Source organism: Rana temporaria, chromosome 7 (genome assembly GCF_905171775.1).
Source record: "Rana temporaria chromosome 7, aRanTem1.1, whole genome shotgun sequence".
In the NCBI taxonomy this organism is placed as follows: domain Eukaryota; kingdom Metazoa; phylum Chordata; class Amphibia; order Anura; family Ranidae; genus Rana; species Rana temporaria.
Genome location: NC_053495.1, coordinates 70,024,726 through 70,051,081, shown reverse-complemented (window position 1 = coordinate 70,051,081; position 26,356 = coordinate 70,024,726). Strand labels below are relative to the sequence as shown.

At 44.6% G+C, this 26,356-nt stretch overlaps 1 protein-coding gene across 1 annotated transcript in view; it reads left to right on the top strand.

The window, feature by feature from the left end:
* ADSL (adenylosuccinate lyase) overlaps positions 1-26,356 on the top strand; it is a 299,794-nt gene that overhangs the window by 243,732 nt on the left and 29,706 nt on the right. Inside the window, exon 12 of the mRNA XM_040359575.1 lies at positions 11,753-11,929. Within this exon, the coding sequence (XP_040215509.1) occupies positions 11,753-11,929 (177 nt within the window). The remainder of the gene's footprint in view (positions 1-11,752; positions 11,930-26,356) is intronic.

The following is a 26,356-nucleotide window of genomic DNA, read 5'->3' as shown; positions in this document are numbered from 1 at the left end:
GGTATAGAAGTGGTTAAATGGCCCAGGGCCCCGGATGGCAACCCCCCTTTTTTTGTATTTTATATATATATATATATATATATATATATATATATATATATATATATATATATATATATATATAATATTGTAAAAAAAAATATTTTGTAAAGGGGCCCCCCTTCGATTCTCAATTAGCGGGGGGCTGCTTCTCAATTCGCAGCAGCCCCCCCCACTTCTCAATTTCAGGCGGCAGAAACCCCCCCCCCCCCCTGTTCTCTTCTCCAGGGGGCCCATGCCTGAAGCTGTGTAAGGGCCCCATAATTCCTGATGGTGGCCCTGATGACCAGTGGGAAAAACTCACATAGTTGCGCAGAGGGTCTCATATAGCGTTGCTTCCTCTTTCCCCTTCCTGCCAGCACGCCGCCATCTCCCTACACACGCATGCGCTTTTGAAGGTTACAGTGCATCATCACAGGGCTGGGGGAGAGAGGGGGTGTGGTCATGCGAGCATGCACATCAGCATGCGTGCCGTTCTACTGCGCATGCGCGGAGCAGGAGTTTTCAAAAGGAGCCCAAGGGTCTACAAGAAACCTGCAAACGGTGACATAGCAGCTTCGGGGTCACGTAAGCTTTTCTATGTGTGTTGGATACAGGCACCCTGCACGCCTACTCGGCATCAGGCTGTGCAAGATAGTAGGACAAACCCCAAAAAAATCTTCAAATATATTAATAGTAAAAATGCCAGGTCTGAGCATGTAGGCCCTTTACAAAATAATCTAGAGTGGGTGACTGGGGACAAAGAGAAGGCTAGTTCATTAAATACTTTCTTCAGCTCTGTGTATACAATGGAGCATGGGGGAGCTCATGTACATAATGGGGGTGGTAGTGACGCAGCCCCAAATTATCCACAATGGCTCAAAAGTATAAGTTTACAGAATAAAGGTGGATAAAACGCCTGGACCAGATGGCATACACCCATGGATCCTAAAAGAATTGAACTCTGTAATTTTAAAGCCATTTTATCTAATTTTTAGGGCCTCATTAATTACGGGAATAGTACCACTGGATTGGCGCAGGGCCAATGTGGTGCCTATATTTAAAAAGGGAACAAAGTCTTTACCAAGTAACTATAGACCTATTCGTTTAACTTCTATAGTTGGGAAGATACTGGAGAGATTAAAAAAAACGATCTAAGCAACAGACAGCTTCATGAAAGACAGAAGTTGTCAGACAAACCTGATTTTATTTTTATGAAGAGGCAAGTAAAACCTTGGACAGAGGCGTGGCAGTGGACGTGGTATACTTGGATTTTGCAAATGTGTTTGATACAGTTATTATTATTATACAGGATTTATATAGCGCCAACAGTTTGCGCAGCGCTTTACATCAGGGAAGACAGTACAGTCACAATACAGGAGGGATCAGAGGGCCCTGCTCGTTAGAGCTTACAATCTAGAAAGGAGGGTCAAGTGGAACAAAGGGTAGTTAGCTGTGGGGGATGATCGTTATGTGTGGGAAGGGTAGGCTTCTCTGAAGAGAAGGGTTTTCAGGGATCTTCTAAAAGCTGATAGAGAAGGAGATAGATGGATAGATTGGGGTAAGGAGTTCCATAGGCATGGAGAGGCTCTAGAAAAGTCCTGGAGACAAGCATGGGAGCAGGTGATGAGAGAGCTAGAGAGTAGGAGGTCTTGAGAAGAACGAAGAGAACGTACAGGTTGGTATTTAGAAACTAGGTCAGTGATGTAGCTGGGGGCAGAGTTGTGGATGGCTTTGTAGGTAATTGTTAGTATTTTGAATTTAATTCGTTGGATGAGCGGAAGCCAGTGGAGGGATTGACAGAGAGGAGTAGCAGAGACAGAGCGGTTGGTAAGGTGGATTAGTCTGGCCGCAGCATTCATGATGGACTGAAGGGGGGATAGAGTATGCAGAGGTAAGCCAATGAGGAGGGAGTTGCAGTAATCGAGGCGAGAGATGACCAGGGAGTGAATTAAGAGTTTTGTGGTGTCATTGGTTAGAAATGGGCGTATTTTGGAGATGCATGTTCCACACACATGGCTCATTTGTAAGGTAAAGTCTACAGGCTTGGAAATATCAGTTTGTAAATGGATCGAAAACTAGATAAAAGACAGAATTCAGAGAGTAGTGGTTAATGATTCTTACTCTGAATTGTCTAAGGTTATCAGTGGTGTACCCCAAGGTTCAGTGTTGGGACCCTTACCTTTTAATATCTTTATAAATGATATTGGGTCTGGGATGAAAAGTAACATGTCTGTCTTTGCAGATGACACCAAGCTATGCAGTGGAATAACATCCTTACAGGATGTCTTCAATTTACAAGCCAACCTCCATGCACTGTCTAATTGGGCGACTATGTGGCAGATGAGGTTTAATGTTGATAAATGTAAAGTTATGCACTTGAGGGCTAAGAATATGCATGCATCATGCATACTAGGAGTACAACTGGGGAGATCCATAGTGGAGAAGGATCTGGGGTTTTTGGTAGATCAAAAGTTAAATAATGGCATGCAATGCCAAGGTGCGGTTTCCAAAGCGAGCAAAGTCCTTTCTTGTATTAAGAGAGGCAGGGACTCCAGAGAGAGGGATATAATTTTGCCCCTATTCAAATCATTAGTAAAACCTCATTTGGAATATGCAGTTTTGGGCACCAGTTCTCAAAAAGGATATCGGGGAACTGGAGAAAGTGCAGACCAAACTGATAAAAGGCATGGAGGAGCTCAGCTATGAAGAAAGATTAGAGGAACTGAATTAACTCTTGAGAAGAGGAGAATAAAGAGGGTATGATCAACATGTACAAATATATAAGGGGTCCATATAGTGACTTGGTGTTGAGTTATTCACTTTACGGTCAACACAAAAGACAAGGGGGCACTGTTTACGTCTAGCGGAAAAAATACGGAAAGGTTTCTTCACAGCAAGAGCTGTGAAAGTGTGGAACAGACTCCCTCCAGAGGTGGTTCTGGCCAGCTCAGTAGATTGCTTTAAGAAAGGCCTGTATACTTTCCTAAATGTAAATTGGAAAATCTGATTGCCTCTCGGGGGATCAGGAAGAATTTTTGGGGGTTTTGCCTTCCTCTGGGTCAACGGTGGGTATAGAATTGGGTATATGGGATGGTACAATTTATTTTTATTTTTTATGGTTGAACTGGTTGGACTTGTGTCTTTTTTTTTCAACCTGACTTACTATGTAATTTTGTTTTCGTACCTCTGCTTTGGCACAGGACTATGTCTTCCCATAGGAGGAATTCAGGGACATCTAAGAAAGGCGCTAAAGCATCGCCACCTGAACCAGGGGGCTCTAGCCAGTCCTGCTTAGTCCCATCCTCTCCTGTAAGACCGGAAACACTTGCGCAGTATGAGCTATTGTCGTTATCTGGCATAGCAGCATCTCCTGTTGTACCAGCTCCTGCATATGTCACTGAAGACACTTTGGCAGTAGCTTCGCAGCATCCTCTCAGAAGGTTTAAAAAGCGCCATCCCCCATCTGAAAGTTCTGATGAGGAGGATGAGGATGCATCCCTAGCAGGGGATAAGGATGAGGAGCAGTTGGATGGATCAGGTGTGTCAGAGGAACCTTTTTCTGCTTCTCAGGTTCTTAAACTGCAGGTGCAATGTTATGCTGAAGCAGTGCGTTCAACGGTTAAATTGCCCTCCTCTGGGCTATCTGATTCACTTGTTTCCTTTCTGGGTTCATTAAAATCCCCACAAGCTGCATGTTCCTTTCTGGTTCATCCAAGAAATGGGGGTTGCCTGCAGTAGATGCGGCCATTTCTTGCGTGAATAAAATCTAACTTGTCCTGTAGACAATGCTCAGGTGTTTAAAGATCCTTCTGAAATTGGAATCTTAAATCCGCCTTTCTTATGGCTGGTTCTGTAACCCAACCCACTGTAGCGGCAGTTGGTATGTGTCAGGTCCTTAAGGAACAGGTAAAGCAAGGACTAAAGGATCTTCCTCCGGATCAGGTCAAATTATGGGAGAACCTCCCTAGGGCCTTGTGTTTTACAGTGGATGCCATTAGAGATTCTATTTAGAAGGCATCCCACCTTACACTCCAGCTAGTACAGATGCACAGAATGCTTTGGTTAATGCATTGGTCAGCTGAAACCCCATGTAAAAAACTTTTGGTTTCCCCCTCCATGGTTCCAAAGAGACATCCAAAAGATTTCAAGTGGTAAAACAACTCTGTTACCAGATAAGAAAAAGAACAAATGCCCGTGTTTCAATCGTTCGCTCTGCCCAGTTCCCAGAACATCAGCTTCCAGACAGTGGCGACGGCATTCTCAGCCAGCCACAAGAACTAAGACCCAAGGTCAAACACAGGGTCACAAAAAACGTGGGTCCAGAAATGTAACAAACACAACCCAAAAGCCCCCTTGTGAAGCTTGGCTGAGTGTGGGGGGGCAGCTTCGGCAATTTTCAGTAGCTTGGCAAATAGAGAATCCAGGACAAGCGGGTGGCTTCCACAGTATCCTTGGGGTACAAACTGGAATTCCGAGAAATCCCACGTTACCGGTTCCTAAACTCCAACATCTCCAAAGATCCATTAACCACTTAAGCCCCGGACCAATATGCTGCTAAATGCCAAGAAACGTTTTTACAATTCGGCACTGCGTCGCTTTAACAGACAATTGCGCGGTCGTGCGACGTGGCTCCCAAACAAAATTTGCGTCCTTTTCTTCCCACAAATAGAGCTTTTTTTATGGTATTTGATTGCCTCTGCGATTTTTATTTTTTGCGCTATAAACAAAAATAGAGCGACATTTTTGAAAAAAAATCAATATTTTTTACTTTTTGTTATAAGAAAAATTGAATAAACAAAATTTTAGTCAAACATTTAGGCCAAAATGTATTTAGCCACATGTCTTTAGTAAAAAAAAAATCCCAATAAAAAAAAAAAAATAGCTTCCTAGCGGCAACAGTGACACTAATACAGCAATCAGAAAAATGATCGCTTAGTGACACTGGCAATATGGAGTGAAAGGGTTAACTAGGGCGGCGATCAAGGGATTAAAACTTTATTAGGGGGGTACGGGGCTACCCTGGACCTAACACTAACTGGCTGTCACACGAACTGTCACACTGACACTAAATGCAGTGATCAGTACATATATGATCACTGCATTCAGTGACAGGGGGTGATCGGAAGGGGTTAAGTGTGCCTATGTGTGTGGTGTCAGTGTAGTGTTGGTGCGACTTATTGTGTGAGTCTTCTCTCATCTCGGCGGTTTGAAAATACCGCCGAGATGAGAGCTGCATCACTTCCTCTGCCTATGTTTACATCTTACAGGCAGAGGAAGTGACACGGCGGAGGCTCGCGGGATTGGCTGGGAGCGATCACGAGGGGGCAGACAGAAACGAACAGCCGCCCCCTCGAGTCGGATCACTCCAGCAGGTAAGCCGCCCGCCGCACGCAGCGGAGGGGGTCCCGATCGGACCCCCGACCCGCTAGAAGGCAGGGACGTATATATACGCCCTTCTGCCTGTACGTGCCATTCTGTGGACGTAAAAAGTCGTGCGGCGGGCGTTAAGCGGTTAAAGAGAAAACCTTTTCCAAGCATTGGATCACTTGCTGTCTCAGGGGGTAATCATGGAATTTCCCCTAAAAGAGCAAGGTTTGGGGTTTTATTCAGACCTCTTTTGTGGTTCCTAAACCAAATGGAGACGTCGGGCCCATTCTGGATCTAAAAGCTCTGAATGAGTTTCTGAACATTTGCCATTTCCGAATGGAGACCATACGATCGGTGGTCTCCACCTTACAAGGCGAAGAAGTCTTGGCGTCAATAGACATCAGACGCATACTTACACGTACCTATCCACCCCGCTCACCACAAGTTCCTAAGGTTTGCAGTAGAACACTACCAGTTTGTGGCCCTGCCTTTTGGCCTGGCTACTGCACCCGGGTGTTTACAAAGGTTCTGGCCCCACTTTTGGCAAATCTAAGAGCGCAAGGCATAGCGGTGTCAGCCTATTTAGACAACGTACTCCTGGTAGAAGAGTCAGTAGCATGGTTAAATCGGTGTGCTCAGTACGGTAAAATACCTAGAGCATTTAGGGTGGATCCTAAACCCACAGAAATCCTCTCTGCAACCCCTAAGAAGGGTAGAATATTTGGGCATGGTTATAGACATGGCCCAAAGCAGAGTGTTCCTTCCAGAGTCCAAGATCAAATCTTTAAAGAAAATAGTCTGCGTCGTCAAGGTGAAGAAGGGACCATCTATTAGCTTTGCATGAAATTATTGGGGAAGATGGTGGCCTCCTTTGAGGCCGTTCCTTATGCCCAGTTTCGTTCGGCTTCAAAACAGTATCCTGGCTGCCTGGAACAAAAGAATCAAAGCTCTAGATTTACCAATACACCTTTCTACAACAGTGCCCCAAAGTTTCAGTTGGTGGTTAAACGCCAAGAATTTACGAATCGGGAAATCCTTCCTTCTGGTCACCTGGAAGGTGGTATCTTTCCGGCTGGGGAGCAGTCCTGGAAGAGGCCGCGGCCCAAGGAACTTGGTTCAAGTTCGAAAGGAGCCTGCCCATCAACATATTGGAGATACCTAGCCTTCAGAACCTGGACACACAGGTTACAAGGTTACCCTGTTCGGATTCAATCTGACAATGCTCCTGCGGTAGCTTATATCAATCATCAAGGGGGCACCCAAAGTCGAGATGCTCAGAGAGAAGTGAACCAGATATTGGTATGGGCGGTAAGTCATATTCCTTGTCTTTCTGCAATCTTCATTCCAGGAGTAGAAAATTGGCAAGCAGATTATCTAAGCCGCCAGTAGCTGTTACCGGGAGAGTGGTCTCTCCACCCTGACATTTTTTAAGCTATTTGCCAGAAATGGGGGACCCCAGATGTAGACTTACTAGCTTCCAGGATCAACAAGAAGTTGGACACCTTTGTGTCAAGGATGAGAGATCCTTTAGCCTTCAAAACGGATGCACTAATGATTCCCTGGGATCAGTTTTCCCTGATCTGTGCATTCCCTCCGGTTCCGCTCTTGCAGCGACTGCTTTGCAAAATCAAGAGAGGGAGTACCAGTGCTCCTGGTGGCCCCGAATTGGCCCAGAAGGTCCTGGTTCACCAAAATCATAAGGATGGTGGTGGGGAAACCTTGGATTCTTCCGTTTCGCCAAGACCTGCTATCGCAGAGTCCAGTGTTCTATCCTTCCTTACGAAAGCTAAATTTGACGGCTTGGCTGTTGAAACCTACACACTGAAAAAGCGTGGGCTCTCGGGTCCAGTTCTCTCCACTCTAATTAATGCTAGAAAGCTGGCCTCCAGGCTCGTCTATTATAAAATGTGGAAGGCATATGTTTCCTGGTGTGAATCCAGAGGGTGGAATCCGCAAAAATATGTCAGTAGGGTTCTGGCCTTTTGTCTGTTGGGCGTAGATATGAAACTAGCCCTGAGTACCATTAAGGGTCAAATCTTGGCTCTGTCCTGTTTTCTTTCAGAGACCGCTGGCATCTCATTCCCTAGTCCAGGCATTCATTTAGGGGGGTACTGCGGGTAAACCCACCAGTCAAACCTCCGTTGTACCCATGGGATTTGAATCTAGTGTTCTTGGTCTTGCAGAAGCAGCCCTTTGAAGCCCTTTTGAGTAGGAAATTGGCCTTTTTTGCGTAGGAGAGTTTCTGAATTGGCAGCTCTTTCCTGTAAGGAGCCTTGTTTCGTTTGTCACAAAGACAAAATTGTGTTACGTCCCAATCCTTCCTTCTTTCAATGGTGTTGACGTTTCATTTAAATCAAGATATTGTTTTACCTTCCTTTTTTCCTGAGTTTATCTGCAAGCAACTGCTCAGATACGTAAAACAGATGTTTTTGTTTATTCTGCCAGACGGTCCTAAGAAGGACCAAGTGGCATCAAAATCTACCATTTCTAGGTGGATTCGACAAATGATAATTCAGGCTTATGGCTTAAGGAACAAAGGGCAGTGAACCATCAGGCTTCTATGGCTCATATCTGTAAATCTGCAACTTGGTCTTTAGTCCATACATTTACCAAATTCTACCAAATCGATGTAAGAGGACAAGAGGATTCCGCCTTCGGGCGTAGTGTACTGAAAGCAGCGGTATAGGGCCTCACGTCCGGTGGTGGTCTGCTTGATCTGTGTCTCCCTCCCTTCATATAGAGCATTGCTCTGGGACGTCCCACTATGTAATGACTAAAGGCTCTGTGTCCCGTGGTGTACGATCAAGAAAATAGGATTTTTAAAAGAGCTTACCTGTAAAATCCTTTTCTTGGAGTACACCACGGGACACAGAGGTCCCCCCCTTCTATGGGATCCTTACTGCTTTGCTACAAAACTGAGGTACTTCTCTTATGGAAGTGGTTATATAGAGGGGAACTCGTCTTCATTGGGTGTGTCAGTGTTCAATCACCTCTGGTGAACTATACAACCCACAATGTAATGACTAAAGGCTCTGTGTCCCGTGGTGTACTCCCAAGAAAAGGATTTTACAGGTAAGCTGTTATTAAAAATCCTATTTTTTTTATAATTTGAGGTTCCCATCACAGTTCTGTTTGAAAAGCAGGCTATATTTGATGTAGAGGCAACAACCTACTGTTGATAATTTTTTCCATATGGCTGTTAAGGAACGTTGTTAATTTTCTCGCTGATATCCTATGCCTATTTGAAGTGATGTATTTAATGTCTTTCTGGATGTCATTAGTTACTGTAAATACCATACCTTATTGTTCATTCCGCATACCTTAAATAAAATAAAAAAATTGAATATGCAAAAGTGTCTGTGTTCTATAATAAAAATGCAGCTATACACCTCATTAACCACTTGCCGACTGTGCCATAGCCATTTTACTGCTACAGCACGGTCAAGTTATTCTGGGAGGACGTCCCTGGGACGTCCTCCCAGAATCCTCCACTCGCGCGCTCCTGGAATCATCCGTGAGCACCGGGTCTAGAAGACCCGGCGCATCACGGATCGCGGTAAATTGCCGCTGATAGCGGCCGTTTACCACGTGATCGCTCCGTCAAATGACGGAGCGATCACTTGTAAACAAACCGGCGTCATTTGATGACACCGGTTCCTCCCTCTCCTCTCTGTACCGTTCGGTACAGTGTGAGAGGAGGGGGGGGGAGCGGGTGTCAGCAGCAGCACTGTGGCTGGATCTGTGACAACTGCAGTCACAGATCCATCCATCCCAGCTCAGCTATCCCTGCACAATACTCTGCAATACCCTGCGCAATACTCTGCAATATCCCAATACTCTGCAATACTCTGCAATACCCTGCGCAATACTCTGCAATACCCTGCGCAATACTCTGCAATACCCCAATATTCTGCAATACCCTGCGCAATACTCTGCAATACCTCAATACTCTGCAATACCCTGCGTGATACTCTGCAATACCCCAATACTCTGCAATACCCTGCATGATACTCTGCAATACCCCAATACTCTGCAATACCCCAATACTCTGCAATACCCTGCGCGATACTCTGCAATACCCTGCGCGATACTCTGCAATACCCCAATACTCTGCAATACCCTGCGTGATACTCTGCAATACCCAAATACTCTGCAATACCCATTTTTTTTTTAAAGCGCCCCTGTCCCCGTGTGCTCGCATGCAGAAGCGAACGCATACGTAAGTCCCGCCCACATATGAAAACGGTGTTCAAGCTACACATGTGAGGTATCTCTGCGAACGTTAGAGCGAGAGCAATCATTTTGGCCCTAGACCTCCTCTGTAACTAAAAACATATAACCAATAAAAGTAATTAAAGCGTCGCCTATGGGGATTTTTAAGTAGCGAAGTTTGGCGCCATTCCATGAGTGTGTGCAATTTTAAAGTGACATGTTGGGTATCTATTTACTCGGCGTAACTTCATCTTTCACATTATGAAAAAAAATTGGGCTAACTTTACTTTTTTGTTTTTTTGTAAGCACAAAACAGTTTTTTTTTTAAAAACACGCGTTCAAAAAATTTCTGCGAAAATACCATGCGAGATAAAAAGTTGTAACGGCCGCCAATGTATTCTCTAGGGTCTTTGCTAAAAAAGCATATATAATGTTTTGGGTTTCTATGTCATTTTCTAGCAAATAAATGATGATTTTTACATGTAGGAGAGAAATGTCAGAATTGGCCTGGGTGCTTTAGAACGCCTGATGGTGCTCCCTGCATGTCGGGCCTCTGTATGTGGCCACGCTGTGTAAAAGTCTCACACATGTGGCATCGCCATACTCGGGAGGAATAGCAGAATGTGTTTTGGGGTGTAATTTGTGGTATGCATATACTGTGTGTGAGAAATAACCTGCTAATATGACAAACTAGATTTTTTTTTTACAGAATTTTCAGTCGTTTTTCTTTTATAGCGCAAAAAATAAAAAACCCAGAGGTGATCAAATACCACCAAAAGAAAGCTCTATTTGTGTGAAAAAAAGGACAAAAAATTCAAATGGGTACAATGTTGTATGACTGAGTAATTGTCATTCAAATTGTGAGAGCACCGAAAGCTGAAAATTGGTCTGGTTAGGAAGGGGGTTTAAGTGCCCAGTGGTCAAGAGGTTAAGAGCACCTCTCGGCACTCACGTGACTTGCTACCTCTTTTCCTCATCTTACAATTGCAGTAGGCGGGGGCGAGAATGACGTCAGGAGGGGAGGCAGCGAGTCTCCTGATCCCCGAGCAGCGCTCTTAATGAGGTATATAGCGGCATTTTTATTATATAACGCAAACAATTTTGCTGATAATATTTTTAAACCGACGACCACTTGTCTGGCCGGGTGCCCAGAGATTAATCACGGGCACTGACGGGCCGGAGATTTAGCAACATGTTTCTCTGATCAAATCACCCCTGCAGCACCCTTTGCTTATTACGAACCACATTCTGGTTTTCTCCGCCCTGCAGATACCACCCTTTGAACTAACTTTGCAGGATCTCTCCTGGTTATTCTGGTATGAAGCCTCTCTTGCCCAGTTTTGTATTGTCACCACCTAGTCCTTTGTTCATACCTTTTAAAAGTTTGAATAGTTAGACGTCCAATCTTCTTTAGATGCGGCTTTTGTCTGCAGGATTCTTGCAGCATCACTCTTCGGTTGGATGTGTTGACCTTGGTATTGTTGGGCCTTCTGGCACACCTCAGTTTACCTTGCTATTGCCTACTCTGCTTATTCATTGCTTGAAGACATCCCAGGGTATGTGAATATCAAGCCTGTGTCCTGTATTGTACATTTATGATAAAAGGAATCTTGACTTGCTTGCAAATTCCATATACTGGAGTACATTGCAGGTCACAGGCCACCTTACCCTCTGTTCCTGTGTTTATTCTGCATTGCTCTCTTCAAAACTGAGGACTCATTAAGTGGGATAGGGTTGTTGGTTTTTTTTTTTCTTGGTTTTGTTTTTTTACAAAATTCCACTAGCGCGAGTGGCCTGTGTTAGTAGCCGCTGCAGATTACAAGAAGAAAAGCACAGTTGCAATATTTTTTTCTAGTTTTCTGAATGTCCTATTGATCCTCTTGTTCTAATACTTTGATGCCAGGCAGTGTAACAGCTTTGTGGAGAAAATAACATCTCCTAACTCTGGGTTGGCTTAAAATGTTTGTTCTACATGTATCCTCTGCAGATAATTGAAATAATTTGTGTAATCCATTGTTTTGCCTGCTCCAAATGTTTTCATATATTGTTAGTCTATATTTCTGTTCTTTTTAATGTTAAACATTTTAATTTCTATAAATCTGCTCTCACGATCACATTTTGATAGTCTATTGAATGTTTTACAATCTATTAGGACTGCCATGAGCGGATCAGAGTGCTGTCTCAACAAGCTGCGGTTGTAGTAAAACAAGAGGGTGGAGACAATGACCTGATAAACAGAATCCGATCTGACTCTTATTTTGCCCCCATACACACTCAGCTGGACCAGCTACTTGACCCCAAAACTTTTGTTGGTCGAGCACCTCAACAGGTGAGCCTAGCATTAGCATGTCTTCTGTATGCTACCATTTTTACCAGTTTTATGTCTTTTAAATGTTGTAAGGGGGGCTGAATGACCTTTGGTGACCTTTAAATAACTCAAAAAACAAAAGGCGGTAGGACAGATTTAAACCAGCACAAACATGGCAATTTAGCCTGGGTTTAGGCTTTTTGTCTCTTGTAGGCTGAGTGAGGTTTGGTGACCTTTATTAAAAAAATAATAACTGAAAAACAAAAGGAGATAGAACGGAGAGTAAAATGGCACAAACCAGTATAAAGAGAAAAACGAAATCCCCTTGTAGTGGACTTTTGAGGCACACATTTCTTAAAGCGTATCTAGAGTAGTAATAATTGTATTAAATGTTTTTTTCTTATAAAAAGAGAATTGTATAAAACACATGCATATGCAGATTCATAGCATGCTCAAACATATTTACAATGTTATCAACATCACCATAATGCTTTTAAATATTTATTTAAATAAATTCTTGCACCCGACACATTTCAGAATATATCTATTTCCTTCTTCAGGGGAATGGTTAAGCAAGAATTAATAAGTGTAACATTCCAATACCATTCATTGATATACATTGAAATTGAAAGGTTTTCTCCACCTACATATGTTGAGTTGATGTAACACTTTCAAATAAAAACATATGCGAGCAGGGTGTGTTCTCGATTCTCCACCAGAGGTCTGAGAGGTGGTATGCCCTTGGGGGGGCGTTGGTACGGCACCTGAAGGCCCACAAAGTTTGGTACCATTCCCACACCACACACACAATCCCAGAAGGGGCAAGCCAGGGAACCCACTGGGACCAAATAATTGCGAGCGACCCTGTAATTGTCAGAAAAAAAGGGGGGGGTAATTGTGTAATTTTCTAAGGAGAAATATGCCGCTTATGTAATGTAATAAATATGATTTTTATAGTATATGCTTCTTAGTTAACATTAATTCATATATTGCACAGAGTAAATGCCTGCGAGTGCTGTGCGATCTCACACAGGATGGGGGAGAATTTGCCTGTCATGGAACCACGCATCCGCCAATGCTACAAAAATATATAGTAATAATATTGGTTTAATTAGTTTAAAGATTTTTTTAAATTTTATTACATTTTTGAGGGAAAAAAAAGATTTTTTTTAAGAGAAATAGATTACCAACATAGAAAGTATGGGCCAGATTCACAGAAGAGATACGACGGCGTTTCTCTGAAACGCCGTCGTATCTCTGAGTATCTATGCGACTGATTCATAGAATCAGTTACGCATAGATAGCCCTTAGATCCGACAGGTGTAATTGTCTTACACCGTCGGATCTTAGGATGCAGTACCTCGGCCGCCGCTGGGTGGAGTTCGCGTCGTTTTCCAGCGTCGTACGTTACGCACGTGGCGATTCACAAACACGTTGCGCCGCCGTAATTTCGCGCAAAGCACGTCGGGAAAACGGAGCATGCGCAGAATGTCCGGCGTGGGAGCGCCCCATTTTAATTGGGCGGGCTTGCGCCGGACGTGTTTACGATACACCGCCGCAAGTTTACAGGTAAGTGCTTTGTGGATCGGGCACTAACACTGAAAACTTGCGGCGGTGTTACGTAAACGGGTTACGTTGCGCCACCGCAATTGTACCTGAATCTGGCCCTAAAGTTAATTTAGATTAAATAATGTAGTATAATATGTATTGCTTAAATATATCAAATTAAAAGCAATATATGAAATTCCAAATTAAATTAAAAATATTTTACCTGAATCCAAATAGGTTTAAAGAGATGTTTACATTTTTGTTGGATTTATTTATGTTAAATTTTTTATCTAGTGCATATGTTAATTTTACATTTTTTACCTTTCATATTTTATATCATCATAATTTATATATTTAAATTATCTCTGAATGTATAATATAGAGAAACGTAGCCACGCCCAAACCACCCGCCAACACACGGGGCTCCACCAGCGAACAGCGCATGTCCGCTGGAGGAGCAAGATGGAGGCTGGGCGCCATGGATACAGCGTTCCAAGCCTCACATTGATGCCGTCACAGACTAGTTGATCTGGGCGGCCCTGTGTGCTGGGCGGTCCCCAGGCACGCCCATAACCAGGAAAAGGGGAGGGGGAGAGTAAAGTGTTGAACCAATAATCCCTCCAGTGGGGCAAACTTCACCAAAGCGGACTTCTGTAGAGAAGAAACAAAACGTTTAATTTTATACATCAGCAGAATGAAAACATTTCAAAAGAGGAGACACATTAAGGGATTAACAGTACTTAAATAGGATCTCTTTTACAAGGGATATGCAAAATTAAATTACATTGCATTACAGCCATAAAAATGACAATCAATTGTATTTATTTTGAAATCTTTAGGCCCCTTTCACACGGACGGATAGAATGGTGATTTTAGCTGCGGATTTTACCGCAGCTAGAAGCACACAATGACCTCATTCACACACTACGGTTACCTGTGGTTTTGTGCGGATCGAAAAAATAGAACTGAAAGCGTCCAGCTGCGAAATCCCACAGCTATCGGCACATAACCGAAGTGCACTGTGTCAGCTGCGTTTCGTATGAATCTTGAGCGGAAACTACACGCCAAATTTAAAATAAAAAACCGACATGGGTTCCCCCTCCAAGGGCATACCAGGCCCTTGGGTCTGCTATGGATTTTAAGGGGAACCCCCGTACACCGAAAAAAACAGCGTGGGGTTCCCCCCAAAATCCATACCAGACCCGTATCCGAGCAGCAGCCCGGCCTGTCAGGTAAGGGGGTGGGGACGAGCAAGCGCCCCCCCTCCTTAACCGTGCCAGGCCGCATGCCCTCAAAATGGGGGGTAGGTGCTTTGGGGCAGGGGGGCGCCCTGTGGCCCCCCCACCCCAAAGCACCTGTCTCCATGTTGATGAGGACAGGGCCTCTTTCCGACAACCCTGGCCATTGGTTGTTGGGGTCTGCGGGAGGGGAGCTTATCGGAATCCGGGAGCCTCCTTTAACCACTTAAGGACCCCTTCACGCCGATATACGTCGGCAGAATGGCACGGCTGGACACATCAACGTATAGGTACGTTGTCCTTTAAGCCCAGGCATGCTCCCACGACCCGGTCAGAAGCTGCGGGACCCGCGAACACGATCGCTGCTGGAGTCCCGCGATCGGTCCCCGGAGCTGAAGAACGGGGAGAGCCGTGTGTAAACACGGCTTCCCCGTGCTACACTGTGGCGGCAGCATCGATCGTGTCATCCCTTTTTATAGGGGGACACAATCGATGACGTCACACCTACAGCCACACCCCCCTACAGTTGTAAACACACTTCAGGTCACACATAAACCCAACAGCGCCCCCTGTGGTTAACTCCCAAACTGCAGCTGTCGTTTTCACAATAAACAATGCATTTTAAATGCATTTTTTGCTGTGAAAATGACAATGGTCCCAAAAATGTGTCAAAATTGTCCGAAGTGTCCGCCATAATGTCGCAGTCACGAAAAAAATCGAGTAATGGCCAGGGCCAAAGGCTATAAACGTCATATAAGTTATATGCTACATATATTAAGTACTAGATAAAGCAGATGTATGTTAGATGGGTATTGGTCCTTTTTTTTTTTTTTTTTTTTTAATCCTTCGCTTGTGGTACTGGAGAGAAGACGAGAGCCATGGGGAGACCCGGAGCTGAAGACTCTCTCTCTCTTATTATTCTCTCCATTTATTATTATTTTTATTTTTTTTGGAAGTACAATTTTACAAGTGGAATTTTTGTATTCCTACTATTTTTTTTTTCTTGTCTGTACTAAATCTTAAAAGAGAACAAGATAAGGGAACACAATAGGAGGCCATTTATAGTACACGCCCCCAAACATAGGTTGACGCTCAAATACCGTTAAAACGGTGAGTGTTTTCACTCTTATTAGCAGGATAGCTAATATTAGTAAAGGAGATTATCTCCTTTTCCTTTTTTTTTTCTTCCCATAAGGGTCTTTTATTTATTTTTATTTGTTTTTCTCCTACTCCCCCCCCCCCCCCCCCCCCCCTGATAATTGTTTACATCCGCTATGCCTACATCCCCAATAAATACGGGAACGAGGATATAGTAACATACAGTAGGTGTTTGTGATATTGTGTTTTTAGCACGACAGCATCGCGCTGATTCTCGGCGACATGGTGCCGAGATCTCGCCGACATCTCGCACTCACTGGAATAGTGACAGCACATTCCAACGTGCGCGTCATAGAAGCGACGGGAGATCCGACTTGGATTCCCGCCAATTCTACACGTGTGCGGCGTTTGTTATGAATCCTGAGGGGGAAGTCCCCGCCGGATTTTAAATAAAAATTCGGCATGGGTTCCCCCCTCAGGAGCATACCGGGCCCTTAGGCCTGTTATGGGTTGTAAGGAGAGCCCCCCTACGCCATAAAAACGGCGTAGGGGGTCCCCCTACAATCCATACCAGACCCGTATCCAAAGCACGCTACCCGGCCGGTCAGGAAAGGAGTGGGGACGAGCGAGCGCCCCCCCCCCCTCCTGAGCCGTAGCAGGCTGCATGCCCTCAACATGGGGGGGTTGGGTGCTCTGGGGCAGGGGGGCGCACTGCGGGCCCCCCCACCCCAGAGCACCCTGTCCCCATGTTGATGAGGACCGGGCCCCTTCCCGACAACCCTGGCCGTTGGTTGTCGGGGTATGCGGGCGGGAGGCTTATCGGAATCTGGGAGCCCCCTTTAATAATGCTCTGGTACCTACCCATGTGATACCTACCCACGTGGTACCTACCGGAGCATGATGGGACTGTGAGGCCTATATAAATCCGATGCAAGCCACGCACCCGCCATTGCAGCGAGAAGAGAAGAAGAGAAGACGTCACAGCACAGCGGCCTGAAGGGAGAAGTAGAAGACGTCACAGAACAGCGGAAGAAGAGGAGAAGACGTCACAGAACAGCGGAAGAAGGAGAAGGCACCGGACAGCGGGAGGAAGAACCGGGGTGCGCCGAGTCAAGAGCGGAGAAGACGTCACAGAAGAGCGGTGAAGACCCCGGAGAGCAGGAGAAGACCCCCGGAAATCGGAAGAAGAAGCTCCCCCTGGTAAAAGAGCTAAAGAAGACAGGGGGAGCCTCCGGAGTAGACTAATAAAATATTTTAATACCCTGTGTTTTTTATTTGTGTTTTTACCACTTTTCCTCCAGGTGAATGGGTAGGGGTACGATGTACCCCATATCCATTCACTTAGGGTGGGGGGCCGGTATATGGGGGCCCCCTTATTAAAGGGGGCTCCCAGATTCCGATAAGCCTCCCGCTCGCATACCCCGACAACCAACCGCCAGGGTTGTCGGGAAGGGGCCCTGTCCTCATCAACATGGGGACAGAGTGCTCTGGGGTGGGGGGGCCCCGCAGTGCGCCCCCCTGCCCCAGAGCACCCAACCCCCCCATGTTGAGGGCATGCAGCCTGCTATGGCTCAGGAGGGGGGGGGGGGCGCTCGCTCGCACACCAAGCACCCAGCATATAGCACAATGGCTGCAAAGGTGTTGGTGCACTGATGGACCAATATAAACACCACAGGTGAAGCATAAACATGTCCACTGCCCCCGTCTATAGCTGGCCATAACAGTAAGTAGCATTGGAAGGCTAAAGCAGATAACAACAAAAACCTGGGGAATGCCCAGGGAAAAACCAAGCCTACTTACCGACCAGCTTGCAGAAAACCAATTAACCTGTCTACAGTATGCGTTAAAAACAGGGGTTCAGTCCGCACGCATTTGCAAACGCATGCGTGAGCCACAGAGCCGCGCCAAGGCACCCTGCAATATCTGTGGTCCTAACACTAAACAATGAGCGTCCCCACAGTGGAGGCACATGCATTTTAATGGATAGACAGGGGCAGGTGAACTGAAGGGAAGCCACCCCTCCTTTAAAGGTACAAGAGCACACCAAGCACCCAGCATATAGCACAATGGCTCTAAAGGTGTTGGTGCACTGATGGACCAATATAAACACCACAGGTGAAGCATAAACATGTCCACTGCCCCCGTCTATAGCTGGCCATAACAGTAAGTAGCATTGGAAGGCTAAAGCAGATAACAACAAAAACCTGGGGAATGCCCAGGGAAAAACCAAGCCTACTTACCGACCAGCTTGCAGAAAACCAATTAACCTGTCTACAGTATGCGTTAAAAACAGGGGTTCAGTCCGCACGCATTTGCAAACGCATGCGTGAGCCACAGAGCCGCGCCAAGGCACCCTGCAATATCTGTGGTCCTAACACTAAACAATGAGCGTCCCCACAGTGGAGGCACATGCATTTTAATGGATAGACAGGGGCAGGTGAACTGAAGGGAAGCCACCCCTCCTTTAAAGGTACAAGACCCCCTATGCCGTTTTTTTCGGCGTAGGGGGGCTCTCCTTACAACCCATAACAGACCTAAGGGCCTGGTATGCTCCTGAGGGGGGAACCCATGCCGAATTTTTATTTAAAATCCGGCGGGGACTTCCCCCTCAGGATTCATAACAAACGCCGCACACGTGTAGAATTGGCGGGAATCCAAGTCGGATCTCCCGTCGCTTCTATGACGGCTCTGTCTCCATCGCGGCAAGCCAGCTCGGCGCTGGCTCCCGCGATGGGGCTCGTAGGTGCTCAATCTCGCCGAGAAAGGGAGCGAGATTGACACAATATCGCGTGCACCTACTGTAGGATGGAGAAATTAAACATACTATCAATAAATGCGAAGGGGTTGAATATACCCGAAAAAAGGAGGGTCTTCCTAGATGACCTACAAAGATTAGGAATTGACGTTGCGTATATACAGGAAACACACTTTAGATAGGATAAAACTCTGATCTTAAAGAACAGGATATACCCAATAGCATACCATGCGACAAATCAAGAGGCAAAGTCAAGGGGGGTGTCTATCCTAATAGCAGAGAGAACTCATTGGACATATGTAGACATAATGAGAGATCCGAAAGGGAGATACCTTTTTGTGAAGGCCAAAATAGGAGGAGCAGGGGTAACACTTGCTACTGTGTATGTTCCAAATGAGCACCAAGACATTTTTTTAGACAAAACAATTAAACGCCTATTAGAATTTACAGAAGGACACCTGATTATGGGAGGGGACTTGAATATTCCGTTAGATCCCAAAGAGGACACCTCATCGGGAAAGTCATCTATATCTTTTGGCGTGAGAATCGTACCACGCAAATTTTGTATAAAAATCAACTGATTGACATATGGAAGCTGATGCATAACAAAGAAAAAGACTATGGGCCAGATTCACAGCGGAGATACGACGGAGTATCTCAGATACTCCGTCGTATCTCTCAGAGTATCTATGCGACTGATTCATATAATCAGTTATGCATAGATATCCCTAAGATCCGACAGGTGTAATTGTTTTACACTGTCGGATCTTAGGATGCAGTACCGCGGCCGCCGCTGGGGGGAGTTTGCGTCGCAAACCAGCATCGGGTATGCAAATTAGGAGTTACGGCGATCCACGACGGATTTTCGCGTTCGCTACGTCGCCGCTATTTTAGTTTCCCGTCGCAAAGTTAGTCGTCGTTTTTGGTGCCTTAACTTTACACAGCAAACGTATTGCTGTATAAAGTATGGCCGTCGTTCCCGCGTCGAAATTTTAAAATTCACGTCGTTTGCGTAAGCCGTCCAGGAATACGGAATTACGCTACGCGCGTCGCCGTTCAGAAAAATGACGTCACTTCGCGCAAAGCACGCTGGAGTTAAGAAATGGAGCATGCGCAGTAGGTGCGGCGCGGGAGCGCGCCTAATTTAAATGGCACACGCCCATTTAAATTACGCGGGCTTACGCCGGAGGCCGCCGGCGTAGTTTTCATCGCAAGTGCTTAGTGAATCAGGCACTTGCGATGAAAACTTGCGGCGGTGTAACGTATCTATGATACGTTACGCTGCCGCACTTCTACCTGAATCTGGCCCTATACGTTCTACTCCGCCCCACATAAAACATACTCCCGTATAGACCTTTTCCTTATTCCACATGCCCAATTACACTTTGTACAATAAACCAAAATAGGATCTATTACGTGGTCGGATCTTTCTGGTATATGAGTTAAAAGATTTAAGACAGACCAGAACAAATCAGTGGAGATTAAACGAAAGTTTGCTGCAAGATAACGAGGTCCTAGAAGACGTAATTAAAGAGTTGAAGTTTTATTTTAGTACCAATGACACCCCAGAGTGCGACCCCGGAATTATCTGGAAAGCACATAAGGTGGTAATTAGAGGTGTGTTAATTAAACACGGATCTAGGATCAAGAGGAAACGTACTGAAAAGTTAAATAGGCTACTGAAAGAGTTGGCTATCTTGGAGGGCAAACATAAGCAAATATGGTCAATAAACGTAGAGAAAGAGCTGGTTAGTAAAAGAACTGAAATTACAGACCTTCTATATTACAAAGTAAGAGTGGAAATGCAGAGATGCAAAAAGTTTGAATATGAGTCAGGAGATAAATGTGGGAAAAGATTGGCTAGACTTTTACGTGAACAGAAACTGAGTAATTATATTCCACATATTAACCCACCTAAGAAACCGAAGGTTACAAAACCAAAAGATATAGCGTAGGAGTTTCAAGAATACTATCATTCTCTTTATAACATACAGAGCAAGCCCCTGACTAGCGAGCAAATTGATCAGTATCTAACAGAATCAACAATACCAAGACTATCAGAAGTAGATAGACAGAGGTTAGGTGATGTCATAACCGAGGAGGAAGTTAAATTAGCAGTAAGCACAATGAAAACGGGAAAAGCTCCCGGACCTGACGGTTTTACAGGTCAATATTATAAAATCTTATTTCCCTCAATATCAGAATATATGGTTAAACTATTTAATGCCCTAGGGACATCGGCCAGCTTAGCCAAAGATACTTTGCTAGCGTATATCTCGGTGATACCAAAAGAGGGGAAAGACCTAGCTATTTGTGGGAGCCATCGACCAATTTTGCTATTTAAATTTGGACGTGAAGATCTTGGCTCAGGTCTTAGCAAACAGGATACAACAATATATCCCAGATCTAGTACATCTGGACCAGGTGGGATTTGTCCCTACTAGGGAAGCACATGATAACACAATTAAGGCTATTAACCTGGTGCAGATAGTGAACACAACACAGACGCAATGCATACTTTTGAACACAGACGCAGAGAAGGCCTTTGACAGGGTGAACTGGAGTTTCATGTGGGCAGTCTTAAAACACGGAGGCTTTGGGAATAAAATAATAAAGTGGATATCCTCCATGTATTCAGGTCTAACGGCTCAGGTACGGGCTAATGGAATACTCTTCGGATGCCCCCTGTCCCCAACTCCTCTTCGCCCTGTCATTAGAGCCTTTTCTGTGTACGTTACGCTTAAACTCGAACATCTCAGGTATACAAATAGGGAAGAATCATTGTAACATTACAGCCTATGCAGATGATATGCTGTTCACCCTCGCAAACCCGCTGATCTCAATCCCGGAATTAATTAAGGAATTTGAGAGATACGGAGCTCTATCGAACCTACGTATTCATTTTAATAAATCAGAAGCGATGGAAGTAAATGCTCCACATACAGTGATAACATATCTTAAACAAAAATTTAAGTTTAAATGGACAGATAGAGCACTGACATACCTAGGCATACAACTAGCAGGAAAGGTGGACAAGATCTTTGAGCTGAATTTTCCACCCTTATTGCAAAAAGTGAAGATGTTATTGGACAAGTGGAATCAGGGCTTTCATAGTTGGCTGGGTCGATGCAATATTATTAAGATGAACATACTCCCAAAAATTCTCTATTTATTACAAACACTCCCAATACATATACCATCAAAGTATTTTAAACAATGTCAGAGAGTGATTTTTGAGTTTATATGGGCACATAAGAGCCCCCTGATACAAAGGAAACAATTAATGTGTACTAAGCAGCAAGGAGGACATGGAGTCCCAGATATACGGAAATACTATTATGCAGCACATTTGAATAGGTTAATAGATTGTAATAGACACTCAGACACGAAGCTATGGGTACAAATTGAACAGGCACAATATAAAATACCCCTTGAAAGAGCACCATGGTGGTTTGCCTCGTTGCCAAAAGAAATTAATAAAAATCTGATCGTGGGTAATACGGTGAGGATTTGCGCAACAGCATTACCCATGATAGGTATTGAGCCTAGGACCTCTCCACTATACCCAGTGATAGGTAATCCCCTCTTCCCATTGGGATATGAAGACAGAGCATTCCGGCATTTAAGGATCAGAGAGTGTACACAAGTAGCGAGGTATATCCATATGGGAAGATGGGTAACAATAGAGGAATTGATGGAAACAGAAAAGGTATTTCGTCTAAAATTCTGGAGCGCACTTCAGATGGTTCATTTCTTGAATACCTTGCCGAATCCTGAGAGCTTCGAAAGACCACTCATGAGATTTGAGAAAATGTGTAATGAACAAGGAACATTATCACATACTCTCTCAAAAAGCTATGAGTTATTAGCGCAATCAGGAGTCCACCCTCCGAAGTGCGTTCAAGACTGGGAAAGGGAATTAGAGAAGACATTTAGTCCGGAACAGCGTCAATGCATATACAGGCGAGCACACGAGACATCAATCTGCGTGAGAATACAAGAGACAAGTTATAAGATCTTTACGAGATGGTATAGGACACCAGAAAGGCTAAATACAATTTTCTCAGAGGTATCCGATAAATGCTGGAGGTGCCAGGAAAGCAACGGAACGATGTTGCATATATTCTGGGATTGTTCTATGTTGATCGCCGCCATTAGTACAACAAATTTTTTTTTTTATAAAAATGCAATAAAACTATCCCCTATTTTGTAAACGCTATAAATTTTGCGCAAACCAACCGATAAACGCTTATTGCGATTTTACCAAAAATAGGTAGAATACGTATCGGCCTAAACTGAGGAAATTTTTTTTATATATATATTTTTGGGGGATATTTATTATAGCAAAAAGTAAAAAATATTGATTTTTTTTTTAAATTGTCGCTCTATTTTTGTTTATAGCGCAAAAAATAAAAACCGCAGAGGTGATCAAATACCACCAAAAGAAGGCTCTATTTGTGGGAAAAAAAGGACGCCAATTTTGTTTGGGAGCCACGTCGCACGACCGCGCAATTGTCAGTTAAAGCGACGCAGTGCCGAATCGCAAAAAGGGGCAAGGTAATTTAGCTGCATTTTGGTCCGGGTCTTAAGTGGTTAATAAGGGGGGCCCCCTGATGCCGACCCCCACCCTAGGTGAATGAGTAGGGGTTCACCTGGTGGAAAAAAAATGTAAAAAAACACACTACACAGGGTTTTTAAAGTCATTTATTGTTCAGCTATGTCCCCCCCTTTTTTCTGTAGCTCTTTTACGAGGGGGGGCCTGCTTCTTCGATGTCTTCTGCCGGGGGTCCCGGTCTTCACCTCCGTCTGGTTCTCTTCCGCCGGGGGCCCCGCTCTCTTCTTTAGCTCTTTTATGAGGTGGAGTGCCCGGGCTTCTGTCGCCTTCTGCCTTCTTCGATGTTGACACATCGCTTCCTCCCGCTGTAATGCCGTGTGTGCGGCTCGCACCGATTTATATAGGCCTCTTATGACGTCACACTCCCATCATGTTCCGGTGCACCTGGAGCATGATGGGACTATGACATAAGGCGCCTATTAGAGACCCCCCCCCCCCCCCCCCCCGCGCAGAAGACATTGAAGAAGCCCGGGAGGGGGCCGCTGTAAAAGAGCTAAAGAAGAAAGCACCCCCCCGGCGGAAAAGAACCAGGTGGCGGTGAAGACCGGGACCCCCGGCAAAAGACATCGAAGAAGCAGGCCCCCCCCCTCGTAAAAGAGCTAAAGAAGAGAGGGGGGGCCGTAGCTGACTAATAAATTACTTTAAAACCCTGTGTAGTGTGTTTTTTTTTTTTTACATTTTTTTTTCCACCAGGTGAATGGGTATGGTATGGGTACCCCATACTCATTCACCTAGGGTAGGGGGCCGGCATCAGGGGGCCCCCTTATTAAAGGAGGCTCCCGGATTCCGATAAGCACCCCTCCCGCAGACCCCGACAACCAACGGCCAGGGTTGTCGGGAAGAGGCCCTGTCCCCATCAACATGGGGACAGGTGCTTTGGGGTGGGGGGCCACAGGGCGCCCCCTTGCCCCAAAGCACCTACCCCCCCCCCATGTTGAGGGAATGCGGCCTAGCACGGTTAAGGAGGGGGGGGCGCTTGCTCGCCCCCATCCCCTTTCCTGACCGGCCAGGCTGGTGCCCAGATACGGGTCTGGTATGGATTTTGGGGGGAACCCCACGCCGTTTTTCCGGCGTACAGGGGTTCCCCTTAAAATCCATAGACCCAAGGGCCTGGTATGCTCTCGGAGGGGGAACCCATGCCGTTTTTTTATTTGAAATTTGGCGTGGAGTTCCCCCTCAAGATTCATACCAAACACAGTGCTTGGTATTGGCAGGGATCCAAGTCGGATCCCCGTTCAATATCGCGCCGCGGCTAAACGCAACCGCAGCTAAAATCACTGTACAAATGCAGCTGATCGCTGTGCCTGGAGTCTTGAATTCCAGCAAAACATAAACATGCTTTTATCTGCGGCAAAACAGCTGCCCCTGTGAAAGGCGCCTTATACAGTGTAGAATATATCACTTAATATGTACAAAGTACATAATGTTACCTTAAGACAAATTTGTAGATATTAATGAATTATCAAAGATGTGGTAGTTATATCTAGAGAGTATGTATATTTATCGTGAAATAAAATTGCTCTCATGTCTTCTATGACTGAAAAAAAGATAGACTATGGCTTATCAATGACTACAAAATCTCATTAAAGTTCACAAAATAATTTTCTCCATTCCCCCTCAAGGGGGGAGCATACAGTGCATTGCTTCATTTATTTGAACCCAATAGTAATTTTAAAGGGAAAGCTAGTATATGGCCGGTTCATAACTGCCTAATCTCATCAGATTTCGGATATCATTTCTCCATTCCCCCTGAGGAGAAGCCCTCAGGGAAAGGCTTGAAGCAAATTGCTTCATTTAGGCCTGGTGGTTGGGTCGCTTTTAGTTTGTGAATCCAGCGTAATTCTAGCTGGAGGAGGGCTTTATTCCAGTCCCCTCCCCTGGAGTTGGGGTGTATACGGTCTAGAATTAGAAAAGCAATTTTTTGGAAATTTACCATTATGTACACATTTGATGGTATGTCGCCCAAGAGAAAGGTACGGATCGCATACCTGCATGCTTCGCACATGCCTGTAAGCTCTCTTCCAAAATTCAAGTTTGGTTTTCCCAATATAGAAACAGTTACAGTCACAAATCAACATATATATTACTCCAGATGTTCTGCAATTTTCAAAATGTTTTGGGCGAAACAATTAACCATTGGGTAACATTGGGTTCTTTAGTGAGCATGAATTTACAGTAGTTAAATTTTCTGCAAATAAAGGTTCCTTTATATTTGCAGTGATCTTTCCTATTTTCACCTTTAAATTCGCTACCGACAATTTTATCCCTTACGGATGTCGCTCTTCTGAAGGTCCTAATGTTGAATCAAGTGAAAGCATATGCCAGTATTTCTCTACAATATTTTTAATCTTTTATTGTTGTGTTGTGAATTGTGTTATTATTCTTAAAGGATTGGCATCACTTTCCGATTTTTTTGAGTATAGTAAATTATCTCTTGATCATTTTGATGCCTGTTGGTATGATCTTTAGAGTGAAGCATGAGAGTAGCCAATCAATAACAAACGGTCACGTAATTTATCCGCTTAAATTTTGTCGGTCATCATCTGTACAGTTACGTCTAACCCTAAGGTATTTACCATACGGTATTGAGTCTAGGAGAGGTTTAGGATGAAAACTAGTTGCGTGTGGTAGTGCATTTCCGTACATAGGTTTCCTATAGTGCTTGCTGAGGAGAGCTCCTCCTTTACCCTTATAGATTTCCACATCCAGAAATGCAATACACTGTTAGTCATGAGTAAAATTCAGATTGAAATCATTTTTGTTTATACTTGGGAAACATTGTTGTAGCATTTCTTGTGACCCGTCCCAGATGATGAAGATATCATCGATGTATCAGTACCACCCTCATCTGCTAGGAACATGTTCTCCCACTCCCCCAGGTACAGGTTGGCATACGATGGGGCACAGCAAGTCCCCATCGCAACTTGAATGGGACTTTTTGGTGATATTCATTGATAAACAGATGGTCATGTAACAAATACACATCACTTCCCAAGTTCTGTAGGAAATCCAGATAAAGACCTTTTCACAGCTGAAGGTGTGAATGGCATTTGGCCACAACCAAAACAGCTGTTACATCATATGACTTATGATATATTTGTACCAAGTATATTTGCTTAGTCAAACACATATTTTGATACTTATAACTAAATGTTTGATAAATAGATTGCTATTCCATTTACCTTCTCAGTATG